Source organism: Hyalella azteca, unplaced genomic scaffold (assembly GCF_000764305.2).
Source record: "Hyalella azteca isolate HAZT.00-mixed unplaced genomic scaffold, Hazt_2.0.2 contig17434, whole genome shotgun sequence".
NCBI lineage: Eukaryota > Metazoa > Arthropoda > Malacostraca > Amphipoda > Hyalellidae > Hyalella > Hyalella azteca.
Genome location: NW_025947217.1, coordinates 3,951 through 21,021, shown reverse-complemented (window position 1 = coordinate 21,021; position 17,071 = coordinate 3,951). Strand labels below are relative to the sequence as shown.

At 43.6% G+C, this 17,071-nt stretch overlaps 1 protein-coding gene across 1 annotated transcript in view; it reads left to right on the top strand.

The window, feature by feature from the left end:
- The window catches only part of LOC108670302 (serine/threonine-protein kinase atr), a gene marked incomplete at its 3' end in the record, with an annotated part of 37,448 nt that overhangs the window by 16,756 nt on the left and 3,621 nt on the right, over positions 1–17,071 (top strand). The window contains exons 14-26 of the mRNA XM_047885268.1: positions 347–439; positions 1,269–1,401; positions 2,544–2,696; positions 4,768–5,625; positions 6,871–7,438; positions 8,028–8,079; positions 8,211–8,392; positions 9,058–10,104; positions 10,708–10,769; positions 10,910–11,169; positions 11,545–11,748; positions 12,501–15,260; positions 16,501–16,682. Coding sequence (XP_047741224.1) covers positions 347–439; positions 1,269–1,401; positions 2,544–2,696; positions 4,768–5,625; positions 6,871–7,438; positions 8,028–8,079; positions 8,211–8,392; positions 9,058–10,104; positions 10,708–10,769; positions 10,910–11,169; positions 11,545–11,748; positions 12,501–15,260; positions 16,501–16,682 — 6,554 coding nt within the window. The remainder of the gene's footprint in view (positions 1–346; positions 440–1,268; positions 1,402–2,543; positions 2,697–4,767; positions 5,626–6,870; positions 7,439–8,027; positions 8,080–8,210; positions 8,393–9,057; positions 10,105–10,707; positions 10,770–10,909; positions 11,170–11,544; positions 11,749–12,500; positions 15,261–16,500; positions 16,683–17,071) is intronic.

The following is a 17,071-nucleotide window of genomic DNA, read 5'->3' as shown; positions in this document are numbered from 1 at the left end:
TGCAGTTGTACAGTTGTCTAATTTCAGGATATTGAGCTGCAGTTGTACAGCTGTCTAATTTCAGGATATTGAGCTGCAGTTGTACAGTTGTCTAATTTCAGGATATTGAGTTGCAGTTGTACAGTTGTCTAATTTCAGGATATTGAGCTGCAGTTGTACAGCTGTCTAATTTCAGGATGTTGAGCTGCTGTTGTACAGCTGTCTAATTTCAGGATATTGAGCTGCAGTTGTACAGTCTAATCTCAAGAGTTACAGCTGCAGTTGTACAGTCTAATCTCAAGAGTTACAGCTACAGTTGTCTGCTCTCAGGAGATACAGCTGCAGTTGTACAGTTGTTTAATTTCAGGATGTTGAGCTACAGTTCCTACCAAGAAGCATCCTTCATCAACTCTCCGAGCTTGTCTTCACTACCCTCTCCTCGAAGCAACATTCTGATGTAGTGAGTTCGCCAAATGATTTATTTCAGTTACTAAAATTCCGATCAACACTGATTGAGAGATTAAATACATTGTGATAATTCATATTATATGCTACTAATTGAAACAATTCCCGAGACATGAAGCATGGATCCATTGCCAAATGATTTATTTCAGTTATTGAAATTCCGATCAACACTGATTGAGAGATTGAATATATTGTGATAATTCATATTATATGCTACTAATTGAAATAATTCCCGAGACATGAAGCATTGTTCCATTGCCAAATGATTTATATCTGTTACTGGAATTAAGATCAACACTAATTGAAATAAAACCTGTGACGTGCAGCGTGGAAGTGAAAGATAAAGCACATGTTTTAATTGTAATGTTTTAGACAGGGGAGTGACACATTTCGGGATGAATACCATTGACGTACCTATAATGTTTATAGAGAAAATTTTGAACTTTAAACTCATTCCATATCTGCCTTCGCAATTTTTAGCGCATTTTCTCATTTATGGAAAAAATGCCCTGTTGTGCTCGTCATGTCCGTCTGTGTGTCTGTCGGTCCGTCCGTCCGTGACTTCACGTTTTCGTCGACGTGAAAAAATGCGCTCTCTGTCACTCACTGCAGTGACTACTGAGTTATATTTTTGCTTGCATTTTCGTCATGTCCATCTGTCTGTCCGTCTGTGACTCCACGTTTTCGTCGACGAGAAAATGCGCTCTCTGTCACTCACTGCAGTGAGTACTGTTGTTATATATAATTATATATTATATATATATATTATATTATAACTCACAGTGAGTACTATGAGTTATATTTTTTACTTGCATTTCCTACAGTCAGTGGATGTTCTGGGATTGCTGCACCTAGTGGCTTGGTTCACGAGCTGCGTCGAGAAGGAGGCGTCAAATGCCATCAGACTGCAAAATAAAAAGTCTGCCCATGATATTACTTCGGACGGTAAAGCGTCAGGTAATGTTACAATATGTGTCATAAAAGTGCCATGTTGAAAATTTGATTCTATCAACCATTGCAAATATTGACTAATTTTTTTTAATTGACGCATTCCTTTGCTTATGGCAAAGTTTTAAACTTTAATTTTGTAAATTGGTTGGATTATTTCGGACGGTGAAGCGTCAGGTAATGTTACATTATGTGCCACTAAACTGCCATGTTGAAAATCTTATTCTATCAACCGTTGCAAATATTAACTAATTTATTTTCATTGTTGCATTTTTTATCTTATTTTGCTTATGGCAAAGTTTTAAAGTTTTATCATGTAAATTGTGTGGATTATATATTGAAAACCAATTCGGAAAATGTTTTTGCCTACCGGTCGTATTTGTTACAAATTTATTTTTTAGATATTCCGGACCTAGTGTTTGTTGCAAAGATTCTTTTAAAATTTTCATGTTCTAGCTTTGTTAAAAAGATTCTTATTAAAAACTTTAGGGCACACAAATTTCTTTCTTATAAATTTTTACTATACTTTTTTAATTTTCAGTACCTAGCTTTTATTGTAAAATATTTTATATTTTCAGGGTTCAGGACCTAGCTTTTATTACAATTTTTTTATATTTTCAAGGTTTGGGGCCTAGCTTTTTACAACATTTTTATATTTCCAGGGTTTGGGGCCTAGCTTTTATTACAAAATTTATTGTACTTCCAGGGTTGGGGCCTAGCTTTTATTACAAATTTTTTATATTTTCAGGGTTCAGGGCCTAGCATTTATTACAAAAATTTTTATATTCTCAGGGTTCAGGGCCCAGCTTCTATTACAAAATATTTTATATTTTGGGGTTTGGGGCCTAGCTTTTGTTAAAATTTTTTTATATTTTCAGGGTTCAGGGCCTATAGCTTTTATTACAAAATTTTTTATATATTCAGGGTACAGGGCCTAGCTTTTATTACAAAATTTTCAATATTTTCAGAGTTTGAGACCTAGCATTTTTCTAAGGGTTTAGGACTAAGCTTTTTTACAAAATTTTCAATATTTTCAGGGTTTTGGGCATAGCTTTTATTACAAAATATTCAATATTTTCAGGGTTTGGGACCTAGCTTTTTTCTCTAGGTTTGGGGCTTAGCTTTCATTACAAATTTTTTTATATTTCCAGGGTTTGATCAAAGTAATGCTGACGTAGATCTGCGCGTGATGTGGACAAGCTTAGCCAGCCTCCCGTGGCTGTGTCAGGACACCTGCTGGCTCCACTGGCAGCCTGACAAAGTGGAGAGCTTCAAGTGGAAGGATAAAGTCCTTTGGACCCGCGGTGAGTAAAGTCCTTTGGACCCGCGGTGAGTTCTTTGGACCCGCGGTGAGTAAAGTCCTTTGGACCCGCGGTGAGTTCTTTCGACCCGCGGTGAGTAAAGTCCTTTGGACCCGCGGTGAGTTCTTTGGACCCGTGGTGAGTAAAGTCCTTTGGACCCGCGGTGAGTTCTTTGGACCCGCGGTGAGTCCTTTGGACCCGCGGTGAGTTCTTTGGACCCGCGGTGAGTAAAGTTCTTTGGACCCGCTGTGAGTAAAGTCCTTTGGACCCGCGGTGAGTAAAGTTCTTTGGACCCGCGATGAGTAAAGTCCCGTGGACCGCGGTGAGTAAAGTCCTTTGGACCCGCGGTGAGTAAAATCCTTTGGACCCGCGGTGAGTAAAGTTCTTTGGACCCGCGGTGAGTAAAGTCCCGTGGACCCGCGGTGAGTAAAGTTCTTTGGACCCGCGGTGAGTAAAGTCCATTGGACCCGCGGTGAGTAAAGTTCTTTGGACCCGCGGTGAGTAAAGTCCCGTGGACCCGCGGTGAGTGAAGTCCTTTGGACCCTCGGTGAGTAAAGTCCTTTGGACCCGCTGTGCGTAAAGTTCTTTGGACCCGCGGTGAGTAAAGTCCTTTGGACCCGCGGTGAGTAAAGTCCTTTGGACCCGCGTTGAGTAAAGTCCTTTGGACCCGCGGTGAGTCCTTTGGACCCGCGATGAGTCCTTTGGACCCGCGGTGAGTCCTTTGGACCCGCAGTGAGTCCTTTGGACCCGCGGTGAGTAAAGTTCTGTGGACCCGAAGTTCTTTGGACCCGCGGTGAGTAAAGTTCTTTGGACCCGAAGTTCTTAGGACCCGTGGTGAGTAAAGTTCTTTGGACCCGCGGTGCGTAAAGTTCTTTGGACCCGCGGTGAGTAAAGTTCTTTGGACCCAAAGTTCTTTGGACCCGCGGTGAGTAAAGTTCTTTGGACCCGCGGTTAGTAAAGTTCTTTGGACCCGCGGTGAGTAAAGTCTGTGGACCCGAAGTTCTTTGGACCCGCGGTGAGTAAAGTCCTTTGGAGCCGCAGTGCGTAAAGTTCTTTGGACCCAAAGTCCTTTGGACCCGCGGTGAGTAAAGTTCTTTGGACCCGCGGTGAGTAAAGTCCTTTGGACCCGCGGTGAGTAAAGTCCTTTGGACCCGCGGTAAGTAAAGTCCTTTGGACCCGCGGTGAGTAAAATGTTACGTAGCTGTTGTGATCACTCAAAGCACTAAATCCTAACGCGTACGTAGAAATTAGTCCATAAGAAATGGCTTTATTTAACCCTCTGTTTTTTTAATATTTCAGTATATAATTGTCAAAAATGATTTCCACGTTCGTATATAATTAGGTTTCAATCTCTTTCGAGTAAATGTCTCTTAGTTTATTAATTGCACCTGTATTTTCTCAGTTTCTAAACTGATGATGAATCTGGCCTCTGAAAATTCATCGATGTAAATTTCGATGATTTGCCTGACGTTTTCTTTACATTACATTTTACATTACATTTCTTGTCAGAATTGGCAAGGAGGCCGGGCGGTTAAGCACAGCAGAATTTGAAGCAGTGAGTTGCGAGTTCGAGATCGCAACAAGCTGTGAATGTTCTGCGATGTTAAGAATCGGCGACAGGCCTACTGCCTAATACACGCTGAAACCGCTATTTTTTTAAGGCCTACAGCTTAATAAACGCTGAAACCGCTATTTTTTTTAAGGCCTACGGCTTAATAAACGCTGAAACCGCTATTTTTTAAGGCCTCGCTGAAACCGCTATTTTTTAAAGCCTACGGCTTAATAAACGCTGAAACCGCTATTTTTTAAGGCCTACGGCTTAATAAACGCTGAAACCGCTATTTTTTTAAGGCCTACGGCTTAATAAACGCTGAAATCGATATTTTTTAAGGCCTACGGCTTAATAAACGCTGAAACCGCTATTTTTTAAGGCCTACGGCTTAATAAACGCTGAAACCGCTATTTTTTAAGGCCTACGGCTTAATAAACGCTGAAACCGCTATTTTTTAAGGCCTACGGCTTAATAAACGCTGAAACCGCTATTTTTTATTACTAATATTCTTTACCCCCTCAGATCCCGTGGCTAAGCTGCTATGCCTGCGTATTTTGTGCTGCTGTGTGGCCGTGGTGCCCGGCGCTGCTCTACACAGCATCGTCAGCTGTGTTTCTCAAGACGACGCTCCGCTACCTATGGAAGACGTGGGCAATATCGACGATGATGATGACGTGGTTATTATTGAAAACGAAAATGGCGCTGCCAGTCGTGATATTAGTAACCGAAAATTCGGAGTTAGCGTCGACGAAGGCCGAAAATTCGGAGTTAGCGTCGGCGAAGGCCCAAAATTCGGAGTTTACGTAGGGGAAGGCCAAAAATTCGGAGTTAACGTCGGCGAAGGCCGAAAATTCGGAGTTAGCGTCGGCGAAGGCCGAAAATTTGGAGTTAACGTTGGCGAAGGCATGGGTGGAGTCACTGACAAGAAACCGATTGTCGCTGAGAGCAAGAGATTCACCAGAGGCAGTACTGGTGCTATTAAGAGTGCCACAGGCCAAACCCCGAAGAACGAATCCAGCGGAACAAACCCTGACGCTCCAAATGCAGAAACAAACACCGCAAACACGCAAGCAAATTCACATTTCTCGGTGTCGGCAAGCGTGGTTATCATGCACCATTTACCTTTGATGGCCGCTACACTTAAGGTTCATGAAGCTCAGGCGCTTTGTGACCTCCTGCTACCTCGCCTCCTGCAGCACACACATCCTGCAGTTGCTGCTGCAGGAGCACGGACACTCAGACACCTGCCCTGTGCCCTGCTGGGTACTGCCCACGTCAGGGCACGTGCCCCCGCCACGTCACCTGACGTCATCTGCTGCAGCGTCTGCGATGCCAGGGAGTCCGCCCGTCTCTGGGACGCCTACTGCGTCGCCCTCGCCGGTACGCGGGTGCCAACTTAGAGGGTTTAGCTTTTAATGGATTATTTGATTACCTATTAATATTGCATAAAGAGTTCTTTATATGTCTTGGATAAAGAGTTCTTTATATGTCAACTAAGATTGCGTGTTGTATAGGTGTGGGAACTTGGATTTTTAGCTTATAATGGATTATTGGATTAATATTATTGGATGAAGAGTTCTTTATATGTCAACTAAGATTGCGTGTTGTATAGGTGTGGCAACTTTGGGGGTTTAGCTTTTAATGGATTATTAGATTATTATTACTGGATAAAAAGTTTTATTATATGTCAATTACAGCTTGCGTGTTGTATAGGTGTGACAACTTAGAGGGTTTAGCTTTTAATGGATTATTAGATTATTATTACTGGATAAAGAGTTTTATTATGTCATTTGAAGATTGCGTGTTGTATATAGGTGTGAGAACTTGGATTTTTAACTTATAATGGTTTATTTGATTATTATTATTGGATAAAGAGTTTATTATATGTTAAGATTAAAGAATGCGTGTTATATAGGTGTGGGAACTTGGGGGTTTAGCTTATAATTGTTTATTTGATTATTATTATTGGAATGAAGATGTAGGGTAGGTGTCAAATAAAGATTTCGTGTTGTATAGATGTGGGAACTTGCAGTTTTTACCTTATAATGTATTATTAGATTATTACTATTGGATAAAGAGTTTTATTATATGTCAGTTACAGATTGCGTGTTGTATAGATGTGGGAACTTGGGGTTTTAGCTTATAATAGATATCATCGATAGCAGATATGAATTATTTTATTATTATTATTGGAAAAAGACTTTTATTATATGTCAATTGAAGATTATGTGTTGTAGGTAAAGGTGTAGAAACTTCAGGTTTACAGTTGATAATGGATCGCATACAGGTGAGAATACATATAGTTTATTGTATACAGTACCAGTTATAAATATTGCCTGTATTATTGCTGTTGGAACTTTAGGATTTAGCTTATATTCGATCGCATCGAGGCGCGAATGTAAACAGTTCTATTATATCACAAATAAAGCTAACACATCTGAAAGAATTCGATCCAATAAGTACGAATTTGATCTGAACAAAAAATATGTTGATGCGACCGAGAGCATTATTTGAAATCAAGTCTATCCATATTGGGTCATTAAAAACATTTATTCAATAAAAAAGAAAATTAGTTCTTCATTATGATTATTTTTATAGTTCTTCAATTATGATTTTTTTTCACAGATTCTTTCAAGACGAACGCTCCAGAAGTGCCCACAGTTCACCATTCATCCGAACCATCATCACCAAAATCATCTTCGCTGCTGCAATCTTATCTAATTCCTGTCTCTTCATCACAACACAAACTAAACCCAGAGTTCTTCCTTCCGTTCTACAAACTCCTACTGAGGAAAGAACCTGAGGTTCTCATATCCTTGATACACTCGCTACCTGCACTTGTGCACCACGGTGCATTCACGTACCTGCGTCTGGTGCAATTTTTACACTTGTTATACCATGAGAATCTTTTAGTTCAGTCCGCCCTAGCACAGTCCCTAGGTACACTAGTTGCTGTACGTATCGCTGATGATGAATCTGCTGGAGAAGAAGAATCCACGTTCAGGTTTATTATTCAGTTCATAATCCAGAGTTCGCTGGATGTTGAGCTTCTAAACCGTCCAGCTACTCATACTGGACTTATACTGGCGATCCAGAACATTGTACAGCTGAGCACGCCAGAGAGCTGCGTCTACGTGTTACTGGCTCTGCTCCACTGTCTCTGTCTCACGCAACACCGCAACATTATTGCCCAGGTGATGTACTGTCTCTGTCTCACGCAACATTATTGCCCAGGTGATGTACTGTCTCTGCTCTACTGTCTCTGTCTCACGCAACACCGCAATATTAGTGCCCAGGTGATTTAGCTGTACAGTCTCTGTCTCACGCAACATTATTGCCCAGGTGATGTAGCTGCACTGTCTCTGTCTCACGCTGCAATAATAATGATAAAAATAAATAAATAAAAAAATAAATAAATAATGACGCTGTCATTATTATGAATATCATGATCCTTGTCACAATTAACCATCCAACTTACACAATTGGGTCCTGACGAATAATAGAAACGATTTCGTTCCTAAAAATAGACAAATCGGCAATGTTATATTCATATCAGAGGTAAATAGAACCAATAAAACTTGTAACCAGTTTCGTCTTGTCAGTGTAACCAAAGGCAGACCTGGTAACTGGTGTCAGCTCAAAAAACTAATGTTGCCCCAAGTAACTAGTGTCGGCCCATGTAACTAGTGTCGCCACAAGTAGCTAGTGTCTTCCTATGTAACTAATATAGGCCCAAATAACTAGTGGCAGCTCAAGTAACTGGTGTCGGCCCAAACAACTANGGTTCACCTAGCGGTTCCGTGTCTGGCTGAGCGGTTCACGTCGTCAGCTCAAGTAACTAGTGTCATCTAAGTAACTAGTGTTCTCTTATCAGGTTCACCTAGCGGTTCCGTGTCTGGCTGAGCGGTTCACGTCGTCAGCTCAAGTAACTAGTGTCATCTAAGTAACTAGTGTTCTCTTATCAGGTTCACCTAGCGGTTCCGTGTCTGGCTGAGCGGTTCACGTCGTCAGCTCGTCAGCTGTTCCACCGCAACCGTCAGCTGCTCTGTAAAGTCTTCGTCGAGCGCGCCACAGAGACCAACCTCGAGCTCGTCCTCAGGCATGCGGCAGAGCTCTTCAGAGACACCCAACTGCCGGGGGTATTCAGGTAGGGGGGCTGGGGGGGTCAGAGACACCCACCTGCCGGGGGTACTCAGGTAGAGACACCCAACTGCCGGGGGTACTCAGGTAGAGACACCCAACTGCCGGGGGTACTCAGGTAGAGACACCCAACTGCCGGGGGTACTCAGGTAGGGGGGCTGGGGGGTCAGAGACACCCAACTGCCGGGGGTATTCAGGTAGAGACACCCAACTGCCGGGGGTATTCAGGTAGAGACACCCAACTGCCGGGGGTACTCAGGTAGAGACACCCAACTGCCGGGGGTATGAATGGGGGGCCGCTGGGGGTTGGGGTTGCTGCCGGAGGGGGTTCTCAAGTGGAAAAGTTTCGGGCGATTTTTAGAGCAATTTCTTGCTATGGGCTGACCACTTGCGCGAGGTATTTTATTGCGGTTGCGCCTAGTGTGAGATGCTCAGGTAGGTTGACATCTAAAGTGAGGTCTGTAAGATGGGAGACATGTTATTTTTGGACATTCTAGGATAAAAGATACTCAGGACTCAACGCTAGAAATTATTTTTATATTTATAACGCTGCAAATTCTGTAATTGATGGACATTCTAGTATAAAAGATACTCAGGGCTCAACATACGAAAATATTATTATATTTATAACGCTAAAAATTCTGTAATTATTTGTCTTGCTTTACGTTTCAGATACTGTGATTCCTCGTGGGATGATCTAGTCGAGTTCACGAGCTCAAACTTCCGTCACCTGTTGCCCGGCCTCGTGACGCGGGCCGTGAAGGAGGGTAAACCAGCTCTGGTCACCGTGCTGCTCAAATGTGTCAACAAAACACATAAACACGAAGACAAACAAGATGAAGACGAAGAACTGCTAGGCACTCAGTCTTCTTCCGTGGTCCAGCAACAGAAACCGTCCAGTGGCAGCAACGCCCCTAACTCGTTATTGATCGATCATTTCCAGCACATCGTGGTGTATGCAACGTTCTTCCAGACGCCCGAGGTTCTCGAGAAAAGCATTCAGTATGTGGCTGATGCCACTTCTTTCCATGCTGTGTTCATCCGTCGCTGCAGCATCCAGCTGCAGCTAAATGAACTTGTATTAGGACTACATGACTTCAAAGAGAAGACCTTACGTGAACTAGAGTGTCTTAGTGCTCTCGATGCCCCTGCACCGCAGCCAGAAACCCAGCGGCATTTGCAGCAACTTGTACAACTGCAACAACAGATTCGACAAAGATCTCCTAACCTTGAAGTCATAAAAAGCTTCGTTACGAGTCGCCTCCTTGGGGTTCTAATGTTCCTTGACAACAAGATGGTGTGTCCTCAAAGTCTCGTACATGAACGTTCACAGGCAGTGTGGGCCGTTGCCGAAGTGATCTCAGTGGTCGGGAGGCAAGGAGTCAGTAGCGTTGCGAGGAAACTTATCGCTACTTTGAAACTTGCGCTGGAACATACGAAACCCAGTGAGTGGAAGCGATGCGCTGTTGCGTGCCGAGAGTTCGTATTCCATCTGGAGCCCACTTTGTTGGATTCTCTGGTCGAGGAAATCGTAGTGATGATAACTCCGGTCGTGGCAAAGTTCCCTCTCGCCCTCGGACCAACCCTCAACAGGATTATATGCAAGCACCCTCATCTCAGCACGGCAGTCGAGCGGCTGCCTCAGTCGCTGCCGGACGTGCCCCAGCTGCGCTTCTTGCGCGCCGCGTGTCAGCATCGGCAGCGCAAAGAAAAACAAGGGTGAGTGTCTTCAATTGAAATGATTTTCTTACAAATGTGGCTAAATCTTTCCTAATTTTAATTATTTTTCTTCAAGTGAATTGATTATCTTACAAATATGCCAAATCTTTACTAATTTTAATTACCTTTCTTATTAATATTCCGCTTAATCCCATTTCTATTCAACTGTACTACTGGATTCAGAGTTTCGTCGTTAAGAAACTTCGAGGATTCTATTCCTTTACCGGCATCCCGTGGCTCTCGCGAGTTCAACACTCAATTATTAGGGACTTTAAATGAGTGCTCCTTATAGTAAAGATTCTATTTCAATCAAAACCTGTCATTGGTTGACGTCGTAGTTTATTCTTTAAATTGACTTGCTTGATTTATTTTATTATGAATATTAGTTTATTGGGAAAAATATACTTAACGCGTATATTCTTTCTAGCCTGTCGCCCCGGTAGCTTCTGTCTTCCTTGTGGCCGTGCGTGAAAGCTCTTGAACACGAAAGCTTAAATTGACTGTGCTCGATTTATTTTATTATGAATATTAATTTATTGGGAAAAATCTTGATTTAATTGGGTTTATTGGGAAAAATATACTTAACGCGTTTGTTCTTTCTAGGCTGTCGCCCCGAGAACTCCTTTCTTCCTTGTGGCCGTGCGAGAAAGCTCTTGAACACGAAAGCTTTAATTTACTTTACTCAATTTATTTTCTTATGAATATTAATTTATTGGAAAAAAGCTTGATTTAATTTATTATGAATATTAATTTATTGGGAAAAATAAACTTAACGCTTTTGTTCTTTCTAGGCTGTCGCCCCGAGAACTCCTTTCTTCCTTGTGGCCGTGCGTGAAAGCTCTTGAACACGAAAGCTACGACGTACGTCTGCACACCGTGCAGAGACTGCTGCACCTGCTGCACAGCCATCACACACAGCTGTGCACTGCAGCTGTGCAGTGCAGTGAGGACGATGCTGGGCGTCCTGACGAAGGCGCTGAAGAGGGAGGTGGTTCTAAAGGCGTGCTCGATCATCTCGCTATTGCGCTCATTGCGCAGTGTCGGTCTTCGTCCGAACAGCTCCAGGTGTGGATTTACCAACAATTTGTGGATTTACCAACAAAAATATGAGTAGTAAGAAATTAAAACGTATGTAGTTCGTAAAGAATAGAATAGAAGTGTCGGCACTGAAGAAATAGGCCCATGGCCTGTTGCCGATTCTTGAACTTTTCGTGACTTGATTCACAAGGGATCCGGCCTTTGGAACCCGATCTTTCCATAACTGACGATTGATTGAGATAGCTGCTGGACTTATTGCCTGGTCCGTAATTTGTTAGGCATTTTAAGACTGAACATATGAATAAATGAAGCTTTATAAATGTAGTTACTGGGGTTACCACGAGTGTGATGTGTGCAGGTTCTGGTGGCCGAGGCGCTGGGTTATGAGTGTGATGTGTGCAGGTTCTGGTGGCCGAGGCGCTGGGTTTGCTAGGAGCCATCGACCCGTCGCGCCTGATGCGCCTGCAGCTCAGCGCTCACCACGACCGCGTGCACACGTCGCTCTCCAGCGTGGGCTTCATCCGCGACCTGGCCATCGAACTGGCGAGGGCCTTCCTCTCCGCCACCGACTCCAACATCCAGACCTGCGCCTCCTTCGCCCTGCAGGTGAGATCCTCTCTCTCCGCCACCGACTCCAACATCCAGACCTGCGCATCCTTTGCCCTGCAGGTGAGGTCCTCTCTCTCCGCCACCGACTCCAACATCCAGACCTGCGCATCCTTCGCCCTACAGTTCAGGATACTAATATATTTATTACCTGGGTTTCCTCTGCTTTTTAGGGGGCCTTGCCCCTTAAAAATCCCTCGATTGCACGCAGACTCGTGCAGTAACTACAAGCTTTAACTACAAGTAGTGACCTAAGATCAGTAGGCGCCGATTCCTTGTCTGATATTATTGGTGTATTTAGCTTGATAAGCTGCCAGTGATTGATTGACTGGATTACGAGTCACCGATTGAATGAATCACTGGCTGCTAATCAAGCTAAATCCACTAAGAATTTTTGTTAGTGCGGCTGCATTTTAGGATACTAGTAATATTTTTTTTGGAGTGTCAATCATAATGCAAAGGAAGATGATTATATTTGCTTCTAAGAAAAGTTTTGTAGATCGGTATTTCTTAGAGGGGAAGATTTCGTAGATCATTGTTGTCCCGGGGAGGTTTTAGAAGGAGATAATAATACCTAATAAATGAGAATTTGGCTTTTGAGGCATATATTAAAAGAATTATTTGATCGAATTAAGTAATAATTTTTCTGGATGTGAATTATTGCCAGTAGAAGTCTACTGTATTCATTTTATTGGCCCGTAGAATACAGCATCGTAATCAATGATAAAGTTCACGTGTCTTATTTATTCCAGGAGCTGCTGCGCATCCACAACATCCGTGACAACCCATCAGGCTCTGACGTCGGAGCCGAGGTGTGGCGATCCCTCCCTAACCATGTACAGCACCTGCTTGGCCCGCTGCGCAGTTCCAAGTATATTATAAGTGGGGCAAAAACCCCCCGCGTGGCAATGCCATCTGACTCCTCTTGGCTACCGGCCTTCGGGTCCCGAGAAGTGGCCAGCTTTAAGGCATGGATCCAGACATGGATGGTACGATTGCTGGACCTCGTCGAGAATGAAAATGACTATGAGGTGTTCTCGGTGTGCAAGCCGATCTTTCGTCGCGACACCAACACTGCACTGCACATTCTGCCTCAACTTGTGATGTCAGTGCTGCTGCACTCGCCTCGCCACCACGCCAAAGTCGCCACTGAAGTTCTCGCTGTGCTGGCCGGGTCCGAGAACGCAGAGTCTTCTTGGTCTTCCGTGATGCCCGGTACGCGTGAAGGCGCAGACATGAGTCCATGTTTACTCTCTGAGCGACACATGAATCAGCTCTGCGCTGAGACCGTCTTCAGCGTTCTGGACGCCATCAACGTATGGGTCCAGCAGCGCTGGGATGAAGAAGCTTCCAATCGACGACCCAAAAGCGCCTTTATGCCCAGCGTTCAGCTGCAGCAGCTTCTGGATTTCCTTTCCGTGTTGCCATCCGACCAACTTGCGCGGTCTGCCTTCAGGTGCCAGGCTTACACTCGAGCTCTTAGACACATTGAAGAGCATATCAGGGAGCGGCCAAACTCACTTAACTCGCAACTGACGTTCATGCAGCAGATCTACAACGCGCTTGATGAACCTGATGGCGTAAAAGGAATTGCTGGGATGCGGTCAATGGAGCCCTCTGTGCATGACTCCATCTTGCTCTACAAGGCCAACGGCAGGTTCCACGACGCTTTGGGTTGCTACGAGTATCTTTGTTCTGTTAAGAGTGAAAAGAAATCCCCTGAAAACTCCGTTGAAAACAATAATACCGACAACATCAAAATCAATGACGTGGATTCCGTCGCCGAAGATCCGCATATTGGTCTTCTTCAGTGCTACATCAGCCTTGACCAGCCACAAGCGGTGCTCGATATCACGCAAGCTATTCTCTCCAGAGACGCAAAGGAGGACGCGAGGCTCAATGAATTCCGCATGGAGGCAGCTTGGCGCTTATTCCATTGGGACGATTTGCAAAAAATGGTGCGCACTCAAACTTCTTCAAATCCTCACGAAAACACCGATCCTTCTACGACCATTAATGGAGACCACTTAGATGTAAAAGGTCCATCGTCGGTGTCTGTTGGCCCCGCCATGTCGTGGGGTGAGGGTGTCGGAGAAGTGCTTGTCAGTGCTCTGAACAGCGAAACTCGACGCTATTATGCGGGACTCAAGAAATTAAGGAAGCAGTTAGTACCTCTGATCGGAGCCGCTACCATGGAGAAAGGCGCGTACCAAAGAGCATACCCATACTTCCTGAAGCTGCACATCCTGAGTGAACTTGAAGATCTTCTCTCTAGGATCATGAAAATTGTTCAAACTGGAACCATCTCTGAACCTAATGAATGTTTTATCCTGAGACCAACAAGTGCCGGCAAGAAGCCAGGCAATGATCTTGACGACATTCGAGTGGTGGTGCAGAAATGGCAGCACAGACTCGAGCTCGTGCAGACATCCTATAAGAACTTAGAACCGCTTCTAAGTTTTCGCAGAACCTTGCTCATGCTTGCCAGAGAAATGCTGCTCAAGAGCTCGGTAGGAAACGACGCTTGCTGTAAGACAAGTGAACTTGTGCAGCTGCTTGAGGAAGAAGTGAAGAAACTGTGGCTGCACAGTGCAAAAGTTGCTAGGAAAGCTGGCATGTTGCAGCAGGGAGAGACCGCATTCCTGCATGCCGGGAGTGGGCATGAGGTGTTCCTCGAGCGTGCCAAGTGGTTACAGGCAAAGTCAGATAATTTGGCTGCTCTTGAAGAGCTGAAGCGCGGCATGCGACGTCATTATCCTAACCCGACCGCGTACAAGAACATGGACGGCAATCTGCGCGAGAGGGAATCGTTTGCGCGAGCCCAGCTCTTGCTGGCGCGTTACAGTGAAGACGCCGCTATTTTGGACGTAAGTACAATGATGTTGACGTACAGGATGGCCTGTGACGTGTACCAAGAGGGTGAAGACGGACATTTCCACTTCGCCATGTACATTGACAGGATACTCAACCATAGACGAGAGAAAAGCGTTGATTATCAATACCACATTGTGTCGAGTCTGTGCAAATCTCTTGCTAACGGCAACGCTCATCTTTATGAGAGTTTACCTCGCATGCTGGGAATATGGCTTGACTTGGGCAGTCTCGTCGTCCAAAACGAAATCGCGGCCAAAAAAGCCCCTCCCCCGAACATCGCCATTGTCAGGGAGAAACTCCAGCAAATGAACACGCTTATTGGCGGGACCGTGGACACACTTTGCCTCTACCAACTCATGACCGCGTTACCTCAGTTGGTTTCTAGAATCTGTCACTCACATCCAGGAGTGTTCAAGGTTATCTCGCATATAATCGCTGCTTTAATGGCAGCTTACCCACAGCAGTGCATGTGGCACATGATCGCCGTCTCAAAGTCTTCGTTTAACGTCAGGGTCCAGCGATGTCTTGAGACTTTTGAGCTCGCCAAGCGAAGGAGGCCGGGACTTGAGAAACTTATCTCTGACGTCACCAGACTTGCGGACAGGTTTATTGAGCTCTCCAACAAGCCTGTCGACAAGGTGATTAGAGGAACTTTTGTCTATGGTTATTTAGAAATTAAGTTGTTTCATGATGACATGTAGGTATAAAAATTTAAAAATCTTGAGGACAGGTATAAAAATTTCAGATCATCTCTGATGTCACCAAACTTGCTGACAGGTTTATTGAGCTTTCCAACAAGCCTGTCGACAAGGTGATTGGAGGAACTCTCATTTATGAGTATTTAGAAATTAAATGGCGTCATGAAGACAGGTATAAAAATTTAAAAATTTTGAGGATAGGTATAAAAATTTAAAAATCAGGTGATTATAAGTACTCTCATTAATGAGTATTTAGAAATTAAATGGTTTCATGAAGACAGGTACCTATAAACATTTAAAAATCTTGAGGATAGGTATAAAATTTTCAGAATCTTGAGGATCTTTATAAAAGCAACTAATACCCTAAAGAAATCTAATAAATGGGTTAAATCCAAAATTATCCAACTGTCATACTCATCGATAATCTTACGATTGGTACGATCATAGCTTTAAACGAACAAAAGTTTTATTCCCTAATGTCTTATCATATTCATAGCTGTACAGGATCTTTGTTATATTTCCTAATGCTTTATCACATTCATAGCTATACATAAACTTTGTTATATTCCCTAATGTCTTCTCATAATCATAGCTGTATATGAAAAAAATATATATTTTCCAATGTCATTACTAAAAGTTACTTACTAAATTACTAAATAAATTTAATTACTAAAAACACTAAATAAATAAATTAAATAATTAATTACTAAACGACATGTTGTTTGCAGGGCATGAGCGTGTTGTTATATTCTCTAATGTCTTCTCATAATCATAGCTGTATATGAAAAAAATATATATTTTCCAATGTCATTACTAAAAGTTACTTACTAAATTACTAAATAAATTTAATTACTAAAAACACTAAATAAATAAATTAAATAATTAATTACTAAACGACATGTTGTTTGCAGGGCATGAGCGTGTTGTTATATTCTCTAATGTCTTCTCATAATCATAGTTATATATTAAAAAAATTTATGCTCTCTAATGTCATTACTGAAAGTTAATTACTAAATTACTTAATTAATTTAATTACTAAAAATAGTAAATAAATAAATTAAATAGTTAAATACTAAATACTCGAATCTCTATAGAGTTTGTAAACTAAAAGGCATGTTGTTTAAAGTTACTTACTAAATTACTTAATTAATTTAATTACTAAACAACGTGTTGTTTACAGGGCATGAGCGTGGTGAGCGTGAGCTCTCTGGTGCGCTCACTGCCGCGCCTGCTGAGCGAGAGCGCATTCTCTGAGGTGCTCATCCCCACACAGCGCCAGATGAGCGTGGTGCTCCCTCCCCACGCCAAGGGGAGCGCTCTTGGGGGAGTCGCAGCTCCCAACGAGCATAACCCCTTCCCCAGGTGGGTGCATAACCCCTTCCCCAGGTGGTAACCCCTTCCCCAGGTGGTACATAACCCCTTCCCCAGGTGGGTACATAACCTCTTCCTTAGGTGGTAACCTCTTCCCCAGGTGGGTACATAACCCCTTCCCCAGGTGGGTACATAACCCCTTCCCCAGGTGGGTACATAACCCCTTCCCCAGGTGGGTGCATAACCCCTTCCCCAGGTGGTAACCCCTTCCCCAGGTGGTACATAACCCCTTCCCCAGGTGGGTACATAACCTCTTCCTTAGGTGGTAACCTCTTCCCCAGGTGGGTACATAACCCCTTCCCCAGGTGGGTACATAACCCCTTCCCCAGGTGGGTACATAACCCCTTCCCCAGGTGGGTGCATAACCCCTTCCCCAGGTG